The following is a 17239-nucleotide window of genomic DNA, read 5'->3' as shown; positions in this document are numbered from 1 at the left end:
TTATGTGCACAAGGTGCTCTTCCCCCCCCCCCCGCTTTTTTTTTCAGGACAAACAAGATTCAAAATTTGCTGTTATCGTGATGCATAAACAATGGAAGCTCCCTTAAACCTTACATCCCCGATATCACAAATTCATTTTTCACTCGATGCCGCATGGCTGTTAGCATTGCTAAGCTGAGTTTGATTGTACTCATTTTGTTTACGGCCTTCGTTTGCGATATATGTTCAATGTTCTCCTATGACAGTTTCAATTTTCTTGTAATTATTGCTTTGGAAAAATTATGCCCACTTTAATACGCATTCTCTTTATGGTGAAGGTATTCGACTGAACGCTGTAATTAACTTGACTCGCTGTTTCATTTTGCTTATTTCCTTGTTAAAATTATGGTTTTTATGTTGTTTGGAACTTATGTGCTCCCATAACTAAATCCCCTTTCCTATGCAATGCCAAATGGGGCTTTCAGAGTATTTAAATAAAAAAATTGTCCTTTTGTTCGCCCGCTCTTGCCTGTTGCCTCTCTCTCTAATAACCAATCGTGCAAAAACGAGAGCGAATACATGCATCATATACTCCACTATGGGGCAGCTGTGTGACGCTCCGTGCAGCCTTCTCGACCCCCGTGAAGCAGAGTACGCCCGCGAGCAAGGTTTTCAGTGAAGTGTTGGATTTGCTCACATTTTGCCTGGTCATGAAAAAAAATCCATTCTCCCTTTTAGCCCAATATCACCCGAGTCACACCATCAGGATATGTACATGTAAATAAGTGAGTGCCTATTTATTGTACAAAGGCTACGCTGGGAAAATTCCGCTTTCGCTAAGCTGTGCACTCCGCTGATCACACGGATCTTTTACATTCAAACCGGAAGCGAGGGTAAAATATTGCGCAAGCATTTCACTCTCGTCAGTGATGAGTGCACATCCCAGGCCACGTGCCGCTTGCAGAGCATAGAGCTGCCCAAAAAAAAAAGGCTGTTTACGCTCCGGAGACGATAAACGCAAAAGTTACATCTGCCAGCCTGTGCGAACGACCACGATGCATGTGATGAAGCCGCTTATGCATGTACCAGAGTAACCAACGTGCATGAATTTAGGGAAGGTGCACTTTGGGTCAGCATTGGTGAACGAAGTTTCACGTCGACATGGCCCTGTACACTTTGTGTACCATTTCGGGCAGGCTGAGAGGGGCCCGTACATTGTTGCCTCGCATGTCATTTCAGTGCAACAGCGCTTTACTTAGAACGTTGAACACGAAGGTTTTTTCTAACCAATCGGCTGATTCGGTGAAAGCGCGAAGCTTTCGTGAAGTGCCTTGCGTGCCGCTACTCCCACCGTTGGATGCACTAGGGAAGCCATGGCGTTTAGGAGGTAAGAACAACTTGGGCTTACGTAAATATAATGAACTATTGTCCTTATACATAATGTTTATTAAGCTTATCTCAACTCGTACGTGAAGAGCTCAAATGATGATTGTATACTGAAGCACAGAAGGAATAGTCTGTTATGTTTATCATGAGAAGTCAAATGCCTTTAAAAGAGCCTACTAAGTGATTCTATGAGAGGAAAAAGAGAAAAATGAGCCCCGTAACTGTCTGCATCACGGTGCGACACCTCAACAGTAGCTCACAGGGGATGGGGGTGAGGAGGGATTAAAAGGATAAGAATAAAGGTGTAGAGAAAGAGAGATGCGCTAAGCCAGCGAGCGAGGACATATCGAGGGGATAGGCGAGATAGGAAAGATAGAAACACGGTCACAGGAGTCCGAAAACGGGGCACCACTTGCAAGAGCTCTTGTCGGCGTCAGGAGATGGCGTAGAGCAAGTCCAGTAGGTCAGAGCTGCGCTGCCGTCAGAGATTGGCGTCAGGAGATGACGTAGGGCGAGCCCAGTCGCCCAGAGCTACGCTGGCGTCGGAGATCGCGAGGGCACAACCGGTCGGCACGGAATTCAGCGAGCAAGCCATGAAATAGATTCATTGCGAGAGCTTAGTGCCTCATGGATTGACCCCTACCAGAAATTTTAGAATCTGTTATAAGTGAAGGGAGTTATAAAAGTATGTCGCATGCAGCAATTTCTTTTTCTCTTCCTTCGTTCCAACGAAAGCATTGGAAACTAAGCAGGAGAGAGTGTTAATAGGGAAGAAAATATGTCATGCACGCCTCTTGGTCTTGACCACTTTTTGAATTTAGTTTTTTTTTTTCGAATGCGTGGCTTTTCAGTGCCATCACGCGAGCATATGCGGACACGTCATAGCCTCCTGGGACGAGCCCAGTAACTTCCGAGCGTGCCATGCTCAAATCAACCAATGGAAATACTTGGGCCTCTGACGCGGTAATTTTTGAGTAGGTATTATAATTTTTCGAGAGAAACAGATTCAAGTTTTAGCTAAGTTAGAGAATTTAGTACATTCCAGGTCAAATGCTGTGCTTTAATATTTGGCCCGAGTGTTCTCTGGAGCCTCAACTACTAATAAGCAGCATTTTCTCACCATGCATGGAAAGTGTTCTACGTGGCGCCCCTTTAAATGTATGACATATTTCACGCTAAAATCAAACACCTTTATTGTTTCATATAAAACACGTTTGGTTGTTTTGTGACAAACATGCTCTAGTTAAATGGGTGCGAGATCAATACCGCAGAGACGACATAACGGAAAAATTATGGTATATGCAGTATAAGATGGGAAAGGCACGAGTAGTATACTTTCGGTAATATAGTTCCAATATACCTCGTTTGAAACTCTTTTCCGCATTTTAATCTGACTAAAAAATTGTCACGATTAAACGGGCCCGTTATCGTAGTATTGCCATAAGAGACCTTTCTTGTGAGGAAGAAAGAACATTTTGCCGTAAAATTTTAGTAGGTGACGGCAGCGCATGCGTAGGACATCAAAATGTTTTAGAGTATATAGTGAGAGCCCCATATTACTGCGCATCAGTGCCGTGGTGATGTAGAGGTTACGATGAACGGCTGCTACGAGAAGGTCGTGGGTTCAATTCCAGCCAAGGCGGTCGCAGTTAAATTGGGACGAAAAGCTAGAGGCCAGTTTACAATGCGATATCAGCCTGTAAAAATGAAAATCAGGTGGTCAAAAGTTTCTTCGCCTCATACTACGGTGTGTCTCATAATTATTTCGTGGCTCATTCTGTTCTCAAGGACTGATACTACCATGAAATTGCGACAGATTGCTACTGAAGATGTGAAGCTCCTGTGGATTACAGCAAAATTATGGCACACCCGACTTCCTCTATAGGCTGGACAAGTCTCGTTGACTTCGACCTCCCTTCGGACTCTCTCGACTTGAGACAACGGTGTTTTGCCGACTATGGCTTGGTCTCGCTTTCGCAAAGTTTTTCTCCATCGAATGGGCACGGAAGTCAGTGCTGCTTGCGATCTTTGCGGCAGCGATGAAACGACAGAGCGCATTCTCTGGCACTGTGCTGACTGCAGCGTGCACAGACTGTCACTAGCTGCTGCGTTGGCCCGCCTTGACGACAGACCCACAGACTAAAATAAACTTTAAAACTGGTTAGTCTGGCCAAAAGCGGTGGCGCTACACAGCTTCACGCCAGCCGTAAGATGGCAACACATCACTCTCTGCTTCCAAGTAAACACGGATACTAGTTATCTCCTGCCGAGTCTTTTATACTGCATATATGTCTTCGTGTCTTTGAGACGGTGATTGTGACTTCCTTATCCATTTTTATCGCTTCATGTGCATATGGTCGGGCCAAATCTGGCATAAATATGATGCAAGAGAAACGCACATAGCCTCGACACGATGGCAACGTTGCCACGCTCCGTGTTTACGAGCATTTAAAGAAATCAGAAAGTACGAACAGCAGAGACATGCGAAAAAAAAAATTCGGCAGATCCCCCGTACCTGGGAATAAGCTTTATGCGAAGCACGCAGAGGGAAGATGAACCTGTTGCACTTTTTTTTATCGAGCGACACGTCATGAAATGACGATAAAATATGCACAAATGTTGCACGCAGGGACATATGTTGAAGAGTTGCAGATGTTTGTATAGCCATTTTCCCACTTGCCCAACGATGTCAGCTGCAAATGTGTTATACCAACACCAGAAGCTGATATCAAGCGCTGATGCTCGCGAAGATGCTGGCCCTTGACACTGCTACTTAAATCAATTTCAGCACATGGCACTTCACCACAATTGACGTTAACCCGAAGTAACGGCTGTATAAAAGGAGTACATATGTAATTTTTTATAAAATTGAGTCGGCAGCACTGCAACCACTAGTGGCGTTTCACGAAGATTAGCGTCTATTTGAAAAGTAGTTCCGAGGTCTGGCGTAGCTCTGTGGCAGAATGCTTGACTACCACGCAGACTGCTTGGGTTAATTCCTGCTGGGACCATAAAATTTATTATTTGCATTCGTCGGGTGGCGAACGCTGCCTATGTCAAGATATTCTCAACACTGACATTTAATCTATGCCTTTGTTGGGTTGACGCAACCGATGTCGGGTATTGCTTAACGCTCAAGCGTTAAAATTGCGCATGTGTGTTCTCGTCGTTCCTGGGTATATACTGAGAGTCAATCACCTGTGGCATATACCCGCTTACCAACGGCACATACCCACCCGTGAGTATGTGTCACTGTCTGACTGGAAGTGTTTGACGGCGTACGCGACGAGATTGCGACATTATTATTATCTTGATCAGCGCGTTATATCTGTCAAATCAACCGTCTCATGCTAATTTTCGTTCCCGCCAAGTTAAGTGGGCGACCACGAGAGCACCCAAACGTAAGTGGCTAGATAAATAGATAGACAGATAGATAGATAGATAGATAGATAGACAGATAGATAGATAGATAGATAGATATTTAGATAGATAGATAGAGAGATAGATAGATAGATAGATAGATAGATAGATAGATAGATAGATAGATAGATAGATAGATAGATAGATAGATAGATAGATAGATAGATAGATAGATAGATAGATAGATAGATAGATAGATAGATAGATAGATAGATAGATAGATAGATAGATAGATAGATAGATAGATAGACGTGTAATGGCGGATGAACAAGATGCGGAGGATCGGTGAACAAATCAACTGAGTGCGTGAGCTGGCCGAGCAATAAACTTGCAAGAACGATTACTGCTGTGAGATCAGGAGGCCGTGCAACAGCCGCCGCTAGTATAGCACCATCCTTTACGTACGACCGCTACCCACTATAAAGTGCATTGCTTCATGGTTGGGACAGTGTTTCGTCAAACTAACGCAATCTTTATGAGTAGGGCACTTTGACGTTTTAATTGTGTAGCATCAGAGCACACGCTCGTAAAAAGAACCGCTCTGCAAAATTGGAAGGAGGTCAGTGCTTTTTACTCGAATTTTTCTACGAAAACGTCGTTCAATAAGTTTGAATATAACACTGGGTTTTAGGAGAATGTTCTGGGAAGTCAAATTTTTAGATTGCGAACTCTGACCAATACAGTTGCATCTAATTGAGGCCTAATTTCATTTCTGTCAACTCTACAAAATTTCGTTGTTGTGCGCTTGTCCAGTCGAAGATTGATGACCGCTGTCCTGTAAGCGCTAGTGAGTGAAAGCCAGTGACTGCTGAGTCATATTACAGGAAGTTATTTTGAGTGCAAAGAGTTTTTTAGCAGCCAAATTGCAGTTAATTTTTTTCTTTTTTTTCTATATATATATATATATATATATATATATATATATATATATATATATATATATATATATATATACATACATACATACATACAATATTAATGAGATCTAACAGACAGTAATTCCAAGAAATGTACAGGGGAAGTTATTAAAACCAAAGGAATGTAAATAAGAAGAAAGAAAAGTGGACGAAAAAAGAACCAGCCGTGAGCAGGAATCGAACCTACGACCTTCAAATAACGTGTTCGATGCTCTAACCACTGAGCTCATAATAAGTTCACGTGCTACGTGACGCCAAACATGCGCCTAAAAGAGTGTTTTCACACTCGTCGCTTGGCTTATAGATGGAGCTGACTGTCACTCCTACTTATAAATTCACATATAAACCCAAAAAAAGTGGATGAAGGGAAGGCCGCTGTGATAGCTCAGCGGTTAGAGAATCGAACGCGTTATTGGAAGGTCGTAGGTTTGATTCCTGCTCATGACTGGTTATTTTTTGATCCACTTTTTTTTCTTCTCATTCACATTCCATTGGTTCTAATAACTTCCCCTGTATATTCATTGGCATTACTGTCTGTTAGATCTCATTATTATTGTGTTAAAACATGGAAAAACGAGCCCTTAGGTATACACTCTTCTTCACTTATTAAATATATATATATAAATATATATATATATATATATATATGTATGTATACATGTATATATATATATATATATATATATATATATATATATATATATATATATATATATATATATATATATATATATATAGTGAAGGAATGGGATATGGCACAACGGGAGTGTTGTCAACAAGGATAAATATATTTATTTCCCTACAGTTTCGGGAGGGGTCCTCCCTTCATCAGGGGATGAGTTATACTGACATGAACTTCCAAACTTCGTTGCTGCCGCATCCCTCTCGCCTTGAAATATGTTTGCGAGAGTGAGAGAGAACTAAAAAAAGAAAGAAAGAAAAAAAGGAACAAAAAGACGAAAAAAAAAGAAAAAAGAAAAAGAAAGGAAAGAAAGTAAAAAAGAGGAAGAACCACTTTCAACACTGAGAACGAAACCAACTGTCCATGTACGTGCACATCCGGTTCTCATCACGTGCTGGTCAGTTCTCGACGTGTGTCGGGCCACCCAAGATTGTCGCCGCGGTGGCGGGAGGGGTCCGTGACGGCGTGCGTAGGAAAGGGTTTCCCCTTAATGGGTCGGTCGGCTCTTTACCTTTAATCTTCGTTCGTTTCCCTTCAATGGTCATCAAGTGGTAGGCGAACATAAACACTTTGTATGTGCATGTGAAAAAAAGAAAAAAGGAAAAAAAGAAAAACAAAAAACAAGAAAGAACAGTGTACACGTATGAGTCAGTCAGAAAAAACAAGCATGGTCTCCAGCTAATCTTTGTCACCAATTTCCTCCTGGCTTACTTCTCGGAGGCAGAGGACTCTTCCGGGGTCCTCGTTGATGCTGGCTACTAATGTTCGAAATTTGAAAATAAAATATTCCTCACGCCGTTCGCGCTCGCGCCTGTTTGAGAAACTGGACTGCAAAAGAGTTACGCTGATATTTTCAAAACTGTGGTTTGGCAGGCGCAGATGTCTAGATAAAGGTAGCTTCGGTAGTGAAGTGGCCTGGTACCGGTGATTATTGAACCACAGCCGAAATGGCGTGTCTGTTTAACTGATATATTCTTGTCCGCAGATGTTGCAATGTAGCATGTTTATTACGTTACTGGAGACATATATATATATATATATATATATATATATATATATATATATATATATATATATATATATATATATATATATATATATCTGTGTGTGTGTGCGTGTGTGTGTTTGTGTATCTCGCCCGCGTCGTATAGGCGCTTGCGTAGCCGTTTTGTGCGTTGGTATGTGCAAAAGTTGATTTGAATAATACAAATGGGGGGTTTACCGTCTCAAAGCCACCTTATGCAAACCTTGGTATAGGATAACGTGCCTCTACGATGAACAAGACTCGCAGGTCAAGACATTCATATCAAGACTTCTCTGTCTCGTCTCTAAACCATCTCACTGGTTGGTAACACATGTTACTGAATAACATGTACGTGTCACTGGTATCTGTTATAGTGGAATGGTGCGGAACGCCGCAGGTCATTAGAAAATGTAGCTTTTTGTGTGAGTTGGTTCCGCTTTAGAGTAGAATTAGGTGCAAAACACCTTGCTCTGCGGCCGTAGTCTAGTGGCTAAGTATACTCGGCTTCTCACCCGCATGTCGCGGTATTGAATTCCGGCTGCGGTGGCTGTATTTTCGATGGAGGCGAAAATTCTGTCGGACCGTGTGTTCAGATTTGGGCGCACGTTAAAGAACCCCAGGTGGTAGAAATTTCCGGAGCCCTTCACTATAACGTCTCTCATAATCATTTAGTAGTTTTCGGACGTTAAACCACACATACCAATCAAATTGGCGCAAAATACTATTGCCGTTGCTCAATTTTGCACTCTCGCCATGCGACTATTCGCAATACTCATATCTGAATGTTTTTCATAAAAACTCAGTTGATAGCTTTCGCTGGTTTTGTGTAGATTCTTATTCCTCTCTGTTTTCTTCTTTTTTAATCCGAAAGCATAAAAGAGCTTGTTCTGCAGAAATTCCGGTGTTAGCGTCGGCGTTCTTGGTTAATTGTGAGTAATAAATCATTATCTTGAGCGTGACCGGAAAATCGACACAGATGCTTATAAAATAAATAATAAAATACTGATTCGTTTGCACGGCAAGCAAGGGTTCTACCAAAGAATCAGACGTCTGCATAGACATACAATGAAAATACATTACTCTACTTGGATATGATGTGAAAAGTCAACTGCATGCTTTACAAACGCACGCGTTCATATACACGCTTCACAATGCATCATGAAACATCGCAATAAAAAGCGTACAACAAGCGTACGTTGCAACGGGGTGTCAAAACATGCGATTATCATGAATTCAGGTTTTAAAGCAGAGCATCCACCACAAAAACCACACATGTTACTCCGCCCTTTTCCTTAAGGCAAAATAGTGGGTGCATAGGAAGTGGTGAAAATTTTCAAGCGCAATATTACCTGTTGTTTAAAGCATGCTACCCATTACACAGAATGTTGCCGTATGCGAGAGCTCAACTGAAACAAACCATTTTGAAATTAGTACGCATTAAGAAGAGGATGTCACTATCGCGTTCAATTCCTAAAAGCAAAACTTAAGGATCCCCCTATTATTTATTATTTGTGCTCATTTTCTATGACGCAGGTAGTTCACACTATTTGTCAACGCAGACTTCCGAAATCTTAACGCAGCAACGTGAAGGTGCCCATGTAGCAGAAAATCTTCTGCCAGCATTGAAAGTGTTGTCGATGTGTGAGGTATATCCTTAAAAAAAACTAAAAATGACTTCTTGAGTATGCATGAAATACTTATTTTTTGCATGGCAGTCGAGCATTCTACCACCAAGCAACGCCAGCGCTTAATACTGCCATTCAAGGTGTCCTGGCAGGACAACGTGGTTTGTGGTTCCAGTATTAGATTGGCTATCCAATTTTTTAACAATGAAAAAAAAAAACCGCCGACTATTACAATACTGCCTTATTCGGAATATGAGTGCAGTTGTCTTGGTGCTTTTGTTTCGCGATAAATTGAGCTGCGACTGCCTAGCTGGTTAACCGGGAAACCAAGGGGAAGGCCGCTTGTGTACGCATCCCAAAAGAGCCGCTGCAAACAGCGCTTTATTTTTATGTATGGTATATGTGGACGTACCGCAATGATGACGTAATCATTTACCATACAACGGCACATACTGCGGTAGCGCCAAGCGTGGCCTCCATGGATACATGCATACCAACACGGGCACGAAGCGCCCTTGGTGTCTGAGGTTTTCTTCCTCTGGGTGGTTGTGAATTCGGCGCAAAATTGACTATTTATTCCAGACATGCACCAACTGGCCCAACAGCGGGTTTTACTAATGAAGTGGTAGATATACCAACACCACTAAAAATCCACAAAATGTTCAAGCAACGTTTAACGGAGGCACCGCTGTGCATAATAACTAATACAAAAATTACACACAGACCTCGGCGCTCATGTGAGTGAAAAGTATGAGCGTGAGATGGATATTGAATCACAGGGTCATGACGTGATCAAAGGGAGCAGACTGCAGATCAAATATTAAACTCTTTAATTGAGCCGAACTTGTAGCCACGCAAAAAAAAACGTCAGATTAGAGCGAGACACTAGCACTGATAGTGGTGAGCAGAGCGTTAGCCTTCAATCAAATGACAAGCGGCGAAGCGTGTCGGCATTTATACACTTGCCATCGAATATCGCTTGCGGTGACGTAGGTTCACGAATAATCTGGAATGTTCACGAAGTGTGTGTAGTCTTAACAAAATGATCTACTGCAGTTCCGGAGCTTCTCGAACAGTGTAGGCGCTGTTTGCGCTGAGAATTACCGACAGTGAAATGGGGCGATAACAAAACTTGACGAGGGAATGTGGCAATATTCAAAGTATTATATTGCGAAGAGCGAACGACTGGTCTGTAGAGAAGTGGTCTGATAGGCCTGAGTAAACTCAATCATTACTTCATAAAGTTGATTCGCACAAAATTTTCAATATTGGCAGATCTCTCACGACACCTAGAGGCATAACTCTGCAGACTTCGACTGGAAGTAGCACAAAATACATCAAGCCAATTCATTGGAATGTCTTTGTGTTCAGTGTATTGGGCATCTTGTAGAGAACCTCTGCGCACAGTGGTGGGCACAACAAGAGTGGTTTATTGATTACAAATGGAACGCTAGCGTGCAGGGTTGCCAGGCTCTAGATAGCGCACAGTATTGTCCAGCTGGTGACCCGTTGCAGTCATGAAGATCAAAGCGTTTGTCACATTCTTTTAGATTACGTGAAGTACGCAAGTGAAAGAGAAATGTTAAGGAAGAAAGTAGCAAGCTTGGACATACAGCCCCTCACATAATGAAATTACTCGAGCCATGGCCTGAGATTCATCTTCAGAAAAAGGCAAGCATCTTCCTGAGAGACTTCTCAGTGGAGACTGGACTGAATGAGCACTTGTGATATACAGCTAGGGCCTGTGAATATATAGAATATGCAAAAATGTGTTACTATATGTAATGTGAGTAGAAATATAAAGTTGTGTGTGTGAATGTTTTATGGAAGTGTGAACACCTGCAAGCACACTGCATATCGCCATGTTATTTCAGCTTGTTTCAGTGTGTTAATATGGTTTTCTTTCTTTTTTACATTTTCGGTACCATTCATTATTTTTAATTTGTTGTCAAAACTTATCGATATGCAGTAGCCGAGATAATGTGTACCCCAACTTCTTCACAGAAAAAAAATTTTTACAGATCAGAACACATCTTTCTATTTGATGTGAACTATGTGTATGATTGAGGTGAAATACATGTCCAGCCATACAAAAGGGACCGCTCATATGGGCGTAGGTGATCGTTGGCTGTTCCCTGTACACGCGTACAGATAGAATGGCACTTCGATATATTCCTCCTTACAACTCGTCTGATATGGACATGCTTGGGCCTGGAAGCTGGATGCGAAGTTCAAGAGTACGTCAGAGTGTTGCACACAAGTTTTACTTAGACCAACGTGCATCTTCTTCTCTTATGCCTTACAGCACATCCCACTTTCCCGCGCGCGTACGCGAAAGGCACGTGTTCTGCGGTCTCAAGAACTGCGAGCTGGCACGAAGTGATGCGGAAGCTAACACAGTGGCTCACTGGCTCTCGTGGTCAAAAACACCTTGGGGCAATCTCTAATTTGTTTTGTCTTCGTTCGCTCAATTGTTCATACCGATAGCGATTGCACTCAACGAAGGAGGAGGCGCCTGAGAGCCGAGCTCTAAAAAACATCGCACAGATCTCTCTGTTAAAAGAACCCCCGAATTGTATGCAAAGCAGCCATGGGTCGACTTCACGTTTGTAAAGAGGCCCTCAATTCATCACCGTAGACGCTCATGGTAGCACACGCAGCCGCTTTGCTAGCCCTCGCCTCCATCGCACTCGTCCTCATGTTTTCATTCTACTACGCAGTGTGCGTGAGAGAGCGGAATTGCCGCTTTTGTAATACAAAGCAACGCGGCACCGCTGGCGGTCTCCGCTCATACAAGAGCACGCGCCGAAATGGAGCCAGCGCTCTGCAGCAGTGACATTCTTTTTCAGGCACTGCGCCGTGCTCCCGACCAGGCTGCAGATATTAGGTGCCTTTTCTCATCTTCTAACCACTACCACCACCAGCAGTGCCATTTAATTGGTGCTCCGAGTTAGTTGGAGCACCATCACTTGCTCTCTAAATTTCGTGTCGACCGGTTCTGCCCTCACGATCTCCGACGACAGCGCAGCTCTGGTCGACTGGGCTCGCCCTACGCCATCTCCTGACGCCGACAAGAGCTCTCGCTGAGTGGTACCCCGTCCACGGACTCCTGCGACCATGTTCATCTTTCCTACCTCCTCTTCACTTCCGTCGTTTTCTGTGGTTCGCTGTGCCTGTGCCATGCTCTCTCCTTTCTCCTCTCTATCCATATACCTTTAAATTCTATCCTTTTAATCCCTCCTTACCCCCATACCTTGTTGAGGTGTCGCACTTGGATGCAGACAGTTACGGGGTTTACTTTTCTCTTCTTTTCTCTTTAGGAATCTAATAAGAAGAAAAAGAGCACCATGGCTACGACGGTGAACAAGGCCAAAGCGCCGACCATCAGCTGCTTCGCATCTAAAAAAGCACTACGTATGCACTTGACCCCACACGCGTTGCGCGAATACACTTATGGCAAGCAAATTTATATATGCAGTTAATCGTACTCAAGCGTGCACTTCCTTGCGATAAACACGACGTTTCCCTGTAACGTGATGGCCTACGCTGGCCATCTAACCTGGAGGCCTAAGCAGATGGCAGTAATAATTATGAACCAAAACCACGATGTAGGTATGAGAGACGCCACATCGGGGGGCTACGGAAATTTTAACCCCGTGGGATTCTTCAACAGAGACGTACACCTAAGCACACGTTGGGTCTAATGAGCTTCACCTTCATTGAAACTGCGAGCCTACCATCAGCTGACGTCATTACCTTTACACATCGTGTATTTGGCGTGCCCGGCCATCCAGTGACATGCGCACATCTACTCAATTTACAACGAGAGGTCGATGCTCTTCGTGAGTCTTAATTTTACCCAAATGAAAATATTCCACATAGCCTGCCAGTCACTCACTGCTTCACAAACTGACTCCCAAAGTTCGTGGTCTGCCACAATTTTTAAAATATATTGGCTTGATCAAAGAGCTCCGTATGATGCACTTTAATGCGGGTGGGATGATTTCGGTCAGCGCGACTCATGATTTGAAGCGTTCGTGTTGAATTCGTGCAAGTTTATTCTGCCGTATGCAGCTAGCGAGAAACAGCGACATGAAGTCTCGACCAACTCTATTATGCATTGTTTATCTCAGCCTCTTTGAAGACAGGTACTTTAAGCCTTTCTATTTTACGTAAACAATCACGAAAATAAAAACATACATAACCACTGAAAGGGCGTACACTCCCTCTTTGTCATTTGAGAGCAGCCATACTCGACTGTACAGGTTCCACTCTGCAGGTGTAAAAGCTAATCGAAATTCAAATACAGTACCAGCTATTCTTCGAGTGAACACGGTTTAGCCGGGGAACATTCCACTCAGAGCTAGCGCAACAGGCGCCGCCATGCACCGAAGCGCAACGGTCCATCTTCATATCAACCAGCGCGAAGTATTTCGCGTCGTCTGCTACAGCGCTGGGGCGCGCGGCTCCGTAGTAGCCGCCATCATATACATTCCTGCACTATTAACGAGGGGTAACGCTGTCAGTTACACCATTCAGCTGCTATGAGAGTGGTGGCTGAGTGCTTTGATTTGCCTATTCTTCGTTTTTGTAGCTTCAAACGCATTTGTGGCTTGAATCATTGTAGGGTTTCGGCCTTCTTTTCTGATAAGAGGACGACTAGTTGAGAACCTCGAGAGATGGTTGAGCTGAGTCAAGAATGCTCAAGGGGGTTGCAGCATTTCGTCTTCGGACAAAAAAAAGCGCTATCTCTGTTTTTGACAAAGATAGCTCTGGCAGATGCTCCTATCGAAATGTCGGCCAGCCCGTCGGAGGCACTTCTCTTCGTTTTACCTATCCCAGTACGTGTTTTCATCTCTCGACTGCCATCTCGAAAGCGGCTGCAGGCCACACGGAGCAAAAAAAAAAGCAAAGCTCATGAAAATTGGTGTACTGCTCACCATTCTCATTCTGGCTCAAGAGCCATACGAGGCAGCTTCTGTAGGCACTCCAGACCAAGGTTTCCTATAGTGTACTGCCCTGATACGCCATAGCTGCTTTTTTTTGTCTATACTTTATACACATTTAGGGGCAAACTAGTGGGCTACTGCACTGCTTCAACTCGAACGGTAGCACAGGATGCGCTGCGGCTTCGTAGAGTGCAGCGTCGGAAAACCATGTTAACCCTACAGGGTTAACTTAACTATACCTACCACTGCTCTTGCAGAGCGTGAAGGACTGAACAATGCAAAACTTGATTTGAAAGCTGGGCAACTGTTTTTTTTCCTCTGCAGGGTTGAGTACGAGAGAGGAAATATGCGAGGCTGGCGCCCATTTGTTCCAGAAGTATGGTCCCATAATGAGAGAGAAATTCGCCGGACGCTACACAGTTGTGCACTTGTTCAGCCCGAGAGATTTTCACACAGTGTTCCAAGAGGAAGGGGAGGCGCCTTTTCGAATCGGAATGGCCGCTTTGAAGCACTACAGGGACAAGGTGCCCAAGGAGTACGCTGATGCCAGCATTCTTCACCTGTGCGTACTATTTTTAATGCTATCAAGAAGAAAAGTATGCCACAGAGTAAACTACGTTGAAAGATAAAATGCTACTTTCAGTTCCTAACGCAGTTACGTGAAATTATAGTTGTTTTAGGACGCAGTGTTAGTAACACGAGACATAAACCTAAAGATTTTGGAAGTTTAGCTGCCAGATTTTTCGTAATTGGGCAAAAGGAGCCCGTTGTAATAGGCTTCAGATTAGTTTGATTGAGGAAGGTGTGCTGTAGTGCTCATACAAAGCACGTCAGCCAAGCTTCTCTTGACATTGTGTAACCATAATTCGTTCACTCACGTGCACTCATCTGGAATCGAAACATTTGAAACACTGATTCACAGTATTCTATACATGATACATTGTTTCCCATAGTTACCTTTTAAATTTTCACAATATGTAGGTTAAAATAACACTCTAATTTACATGACAGAATATTGAAACTGGGTGCTTTTCTTCCTTAAGGTGTTATTTTCTAACAAATCCCATCAATAACCGAAACGAAAAGAATTTGAGGCCGTATGTTTTGGCTATTTCTAAACTCTGCGAACAATATATGGTAACTAAGTGCAAGTGGTCAAGCTACTCAGCTTCAACTTTAAATATTATTTGGGATGATGTGTCCCAAACTACAATTTCTTCATGAGATACTAGAAATTTGGACCATCCGGCGTTTTTTAACGGGGACTGACATCGCAGAGTACACTTGCCTCAAGCTTTGCGCATCCACTGATTGCAAAAGCTGCGGCCACGGGATGGAACCCGTGACCTTCCGGTCAGTAGCCATGCACCGCTGCCACTTATTAGCCGCGGCGAACAAATAACTCGGCTTGTGAAGCTTTGAAATTTCTGTTCTACCTATTTGTTTACGTATGTATTTTAGCGAACGCTGCGCGTTTCCAGAATACATCAGCATGTTGTTTTCCGCGTGTATTATGCCGTTTTGTTCATAGATTGCAGCCATAGGCAATATAATGACGCCGTAATGTTGAACTCGTATTCGTTAGTGGTTTTATCATATTATTTGTGGCTTGCAACGTATACTGTATTTTCTACTACACGTGGTCTAGGCATGATCTGTTTGCACAAGATAATGAATGTTTTGTATTGGACTGTTCTGACGGATCAAACAAGAACGCACAGTGTACAGAAGCAATGATTCTCAAGCTGTAGTATTCCGCAAGCTAGATATACTCTAGGCTATATAAAACAATGCTTGCTGCAGGCTGCTTCTCTTTACTCCTGATATTATTGTTTTCATTCTATCTTGGCAGCCAAGGTGAAAAGTGGAGCCGACTGCGCTGCGCTACGCAAGAACATGTGCTCAGGAACCAAGCCGCTTCGTCGTATGTGTCGGCCTTGAACTCCGTTGCCCAAGATGCTGTCGACATAATCGATGACTTGACTGACCAGCGAGGAGAAATACCCGACTGCTTTTATTTTATGCGCCGATGGGCCCTAGAAAGTAAGTAATACTCGCAATCACTAGCGTGCTTCTTGTCTTTTAATTGGTCTCAATATCTCGTTAAACACACTTGAGTATAATTTGGAAGCACTGTAAGCAGAAGAAGCCGAGTGCTTATCCTGATATTTGGGCAAACTTTTATTAGAATTTCTAGCAACATACATGCTGCGGTTATGGTTACCAGTAATACAAGCAGTATTAAGACTGAACATGGAGGACTACATCTCTTCTGTTCACAGTTTTCTGGGCCTAATAAACACTATTTGGTATATACTGTTCGTATTTGCGTTGTTGCTTCGTTTGTTTATATACAAGTAACACGTACAATAAAGCTTCTCTGTTTGAACTTTTGAAACGAAGCACCTGCTCGAACGCCAGCGAGGACACGGAACTGTACTTGGCTTCTGGCGACGACTCTTCGGATGACAGCTTCGAGACCGTGAGAATCAGAAGGCCAAACGAAGAGTCGTCAAGCCATCTTCATCAGCCGGGACATTAACTGGGAAGTCAAAAGAACGCTGGCCGCACACTACCTTGCTTGTGCCCGAAGGCCCCTCCATTAGTCTCAAGCATTAAACAGGCAAGCTCTCTCTGTGAACTATGAGGGGGTTGCACCAATCTAAATTAAAATATCTGTTTGAACCCTAGCAAGAATATTCTTGCTGTATACACACTATGCCTGCCAGGGCCTTAGACAAGCTACGCAGATTATCGGATTTTGCAGACATCAAATCCGACCGATAATTCCAATGAATGATATCTGCATGGCGGGAGTAATCAATGACATTCATTCTGACATAGCGAGCTCGGATCTTCCAATTCTTATAAAACAAGCGAACGAGGAAGCTGTCACCACAAATTTACTTCGCCTCGAAAAACCCGCTGTGCAAAGATAATGTCCAAAAGAGATTCTATTCTATCACACGTCCACGTGGGACATTTAGGGCTTGCTGTTCAGCATTTGTTCCTAAACCTCTTCAGTGCCATAATTACGTGAAAATTGGACATGTCAATGGTGTATGCACGAACACCACAGTATGCCCACGATGCGCTGAGCCCCACACTGCAAACGCATGTCGGGCAACAAGTCTGAAGTGCGAAAACTATCATGGTTCCCATGATGCTGCCTCCAAGGAACGCCAGCGGATAAAGAAAGAAATCGCCATTATCAAGCAAGTCCTCACAGACAATTCATCGCACAGGGAAGCTGCTGA

At 43.4% G+C, this 17239-nt stretch overlaps 1 protein-coding gene across 1 annotated transcript in view; it reads left to right on the top strand.

The window, feature by feature from the left end:
• Positions 1-571: 571 nt before the first annotated feature.
• LOC119171478 (putative cytochrome P450 49a1) overlaps positions 572-17239 on the top strand; it is a 47224-nt gene continuing 30556 nt past the window's right edge. The window contains exons 1-3 of the mRNA XM_037422281.2: positions 572-1366; positions 14307-14544; positions 15835-16025. Of these exons, the coding sequence (XP_037278178.2) occupies positions 1141-1366; positions 14307-14544; positions 15835-16025 (655 nt within the window). The 5' untranslated portion in view covers positions 572-1140. The remainder of the gene's footprint in view (positions 1367-14306; positions 14545-15834; positions 16026-17239) is intronic.

The sequence above is a fragment of the Rhipicephalus microplus genome, chromosome 4 (assembly GCF_043290135.1).
Source record: "Rhipicephalus microplus isolate Deutch F79 chromosome 4, USDA_Rmic, whole genome shotgun sequence".
In the NCBI taxonomy this organism is placed as follows: Eukaryota; Metazoa; Arthropoda; class Arachnida; order Ixodida; family Ixodidae; genus Rhipicephalus; species Rhipicephalus microplus.
Note: the sequence above shows the minus strand (reverse complement) of the source record. Positions and strands in the feature narration are given on the sequence as shown.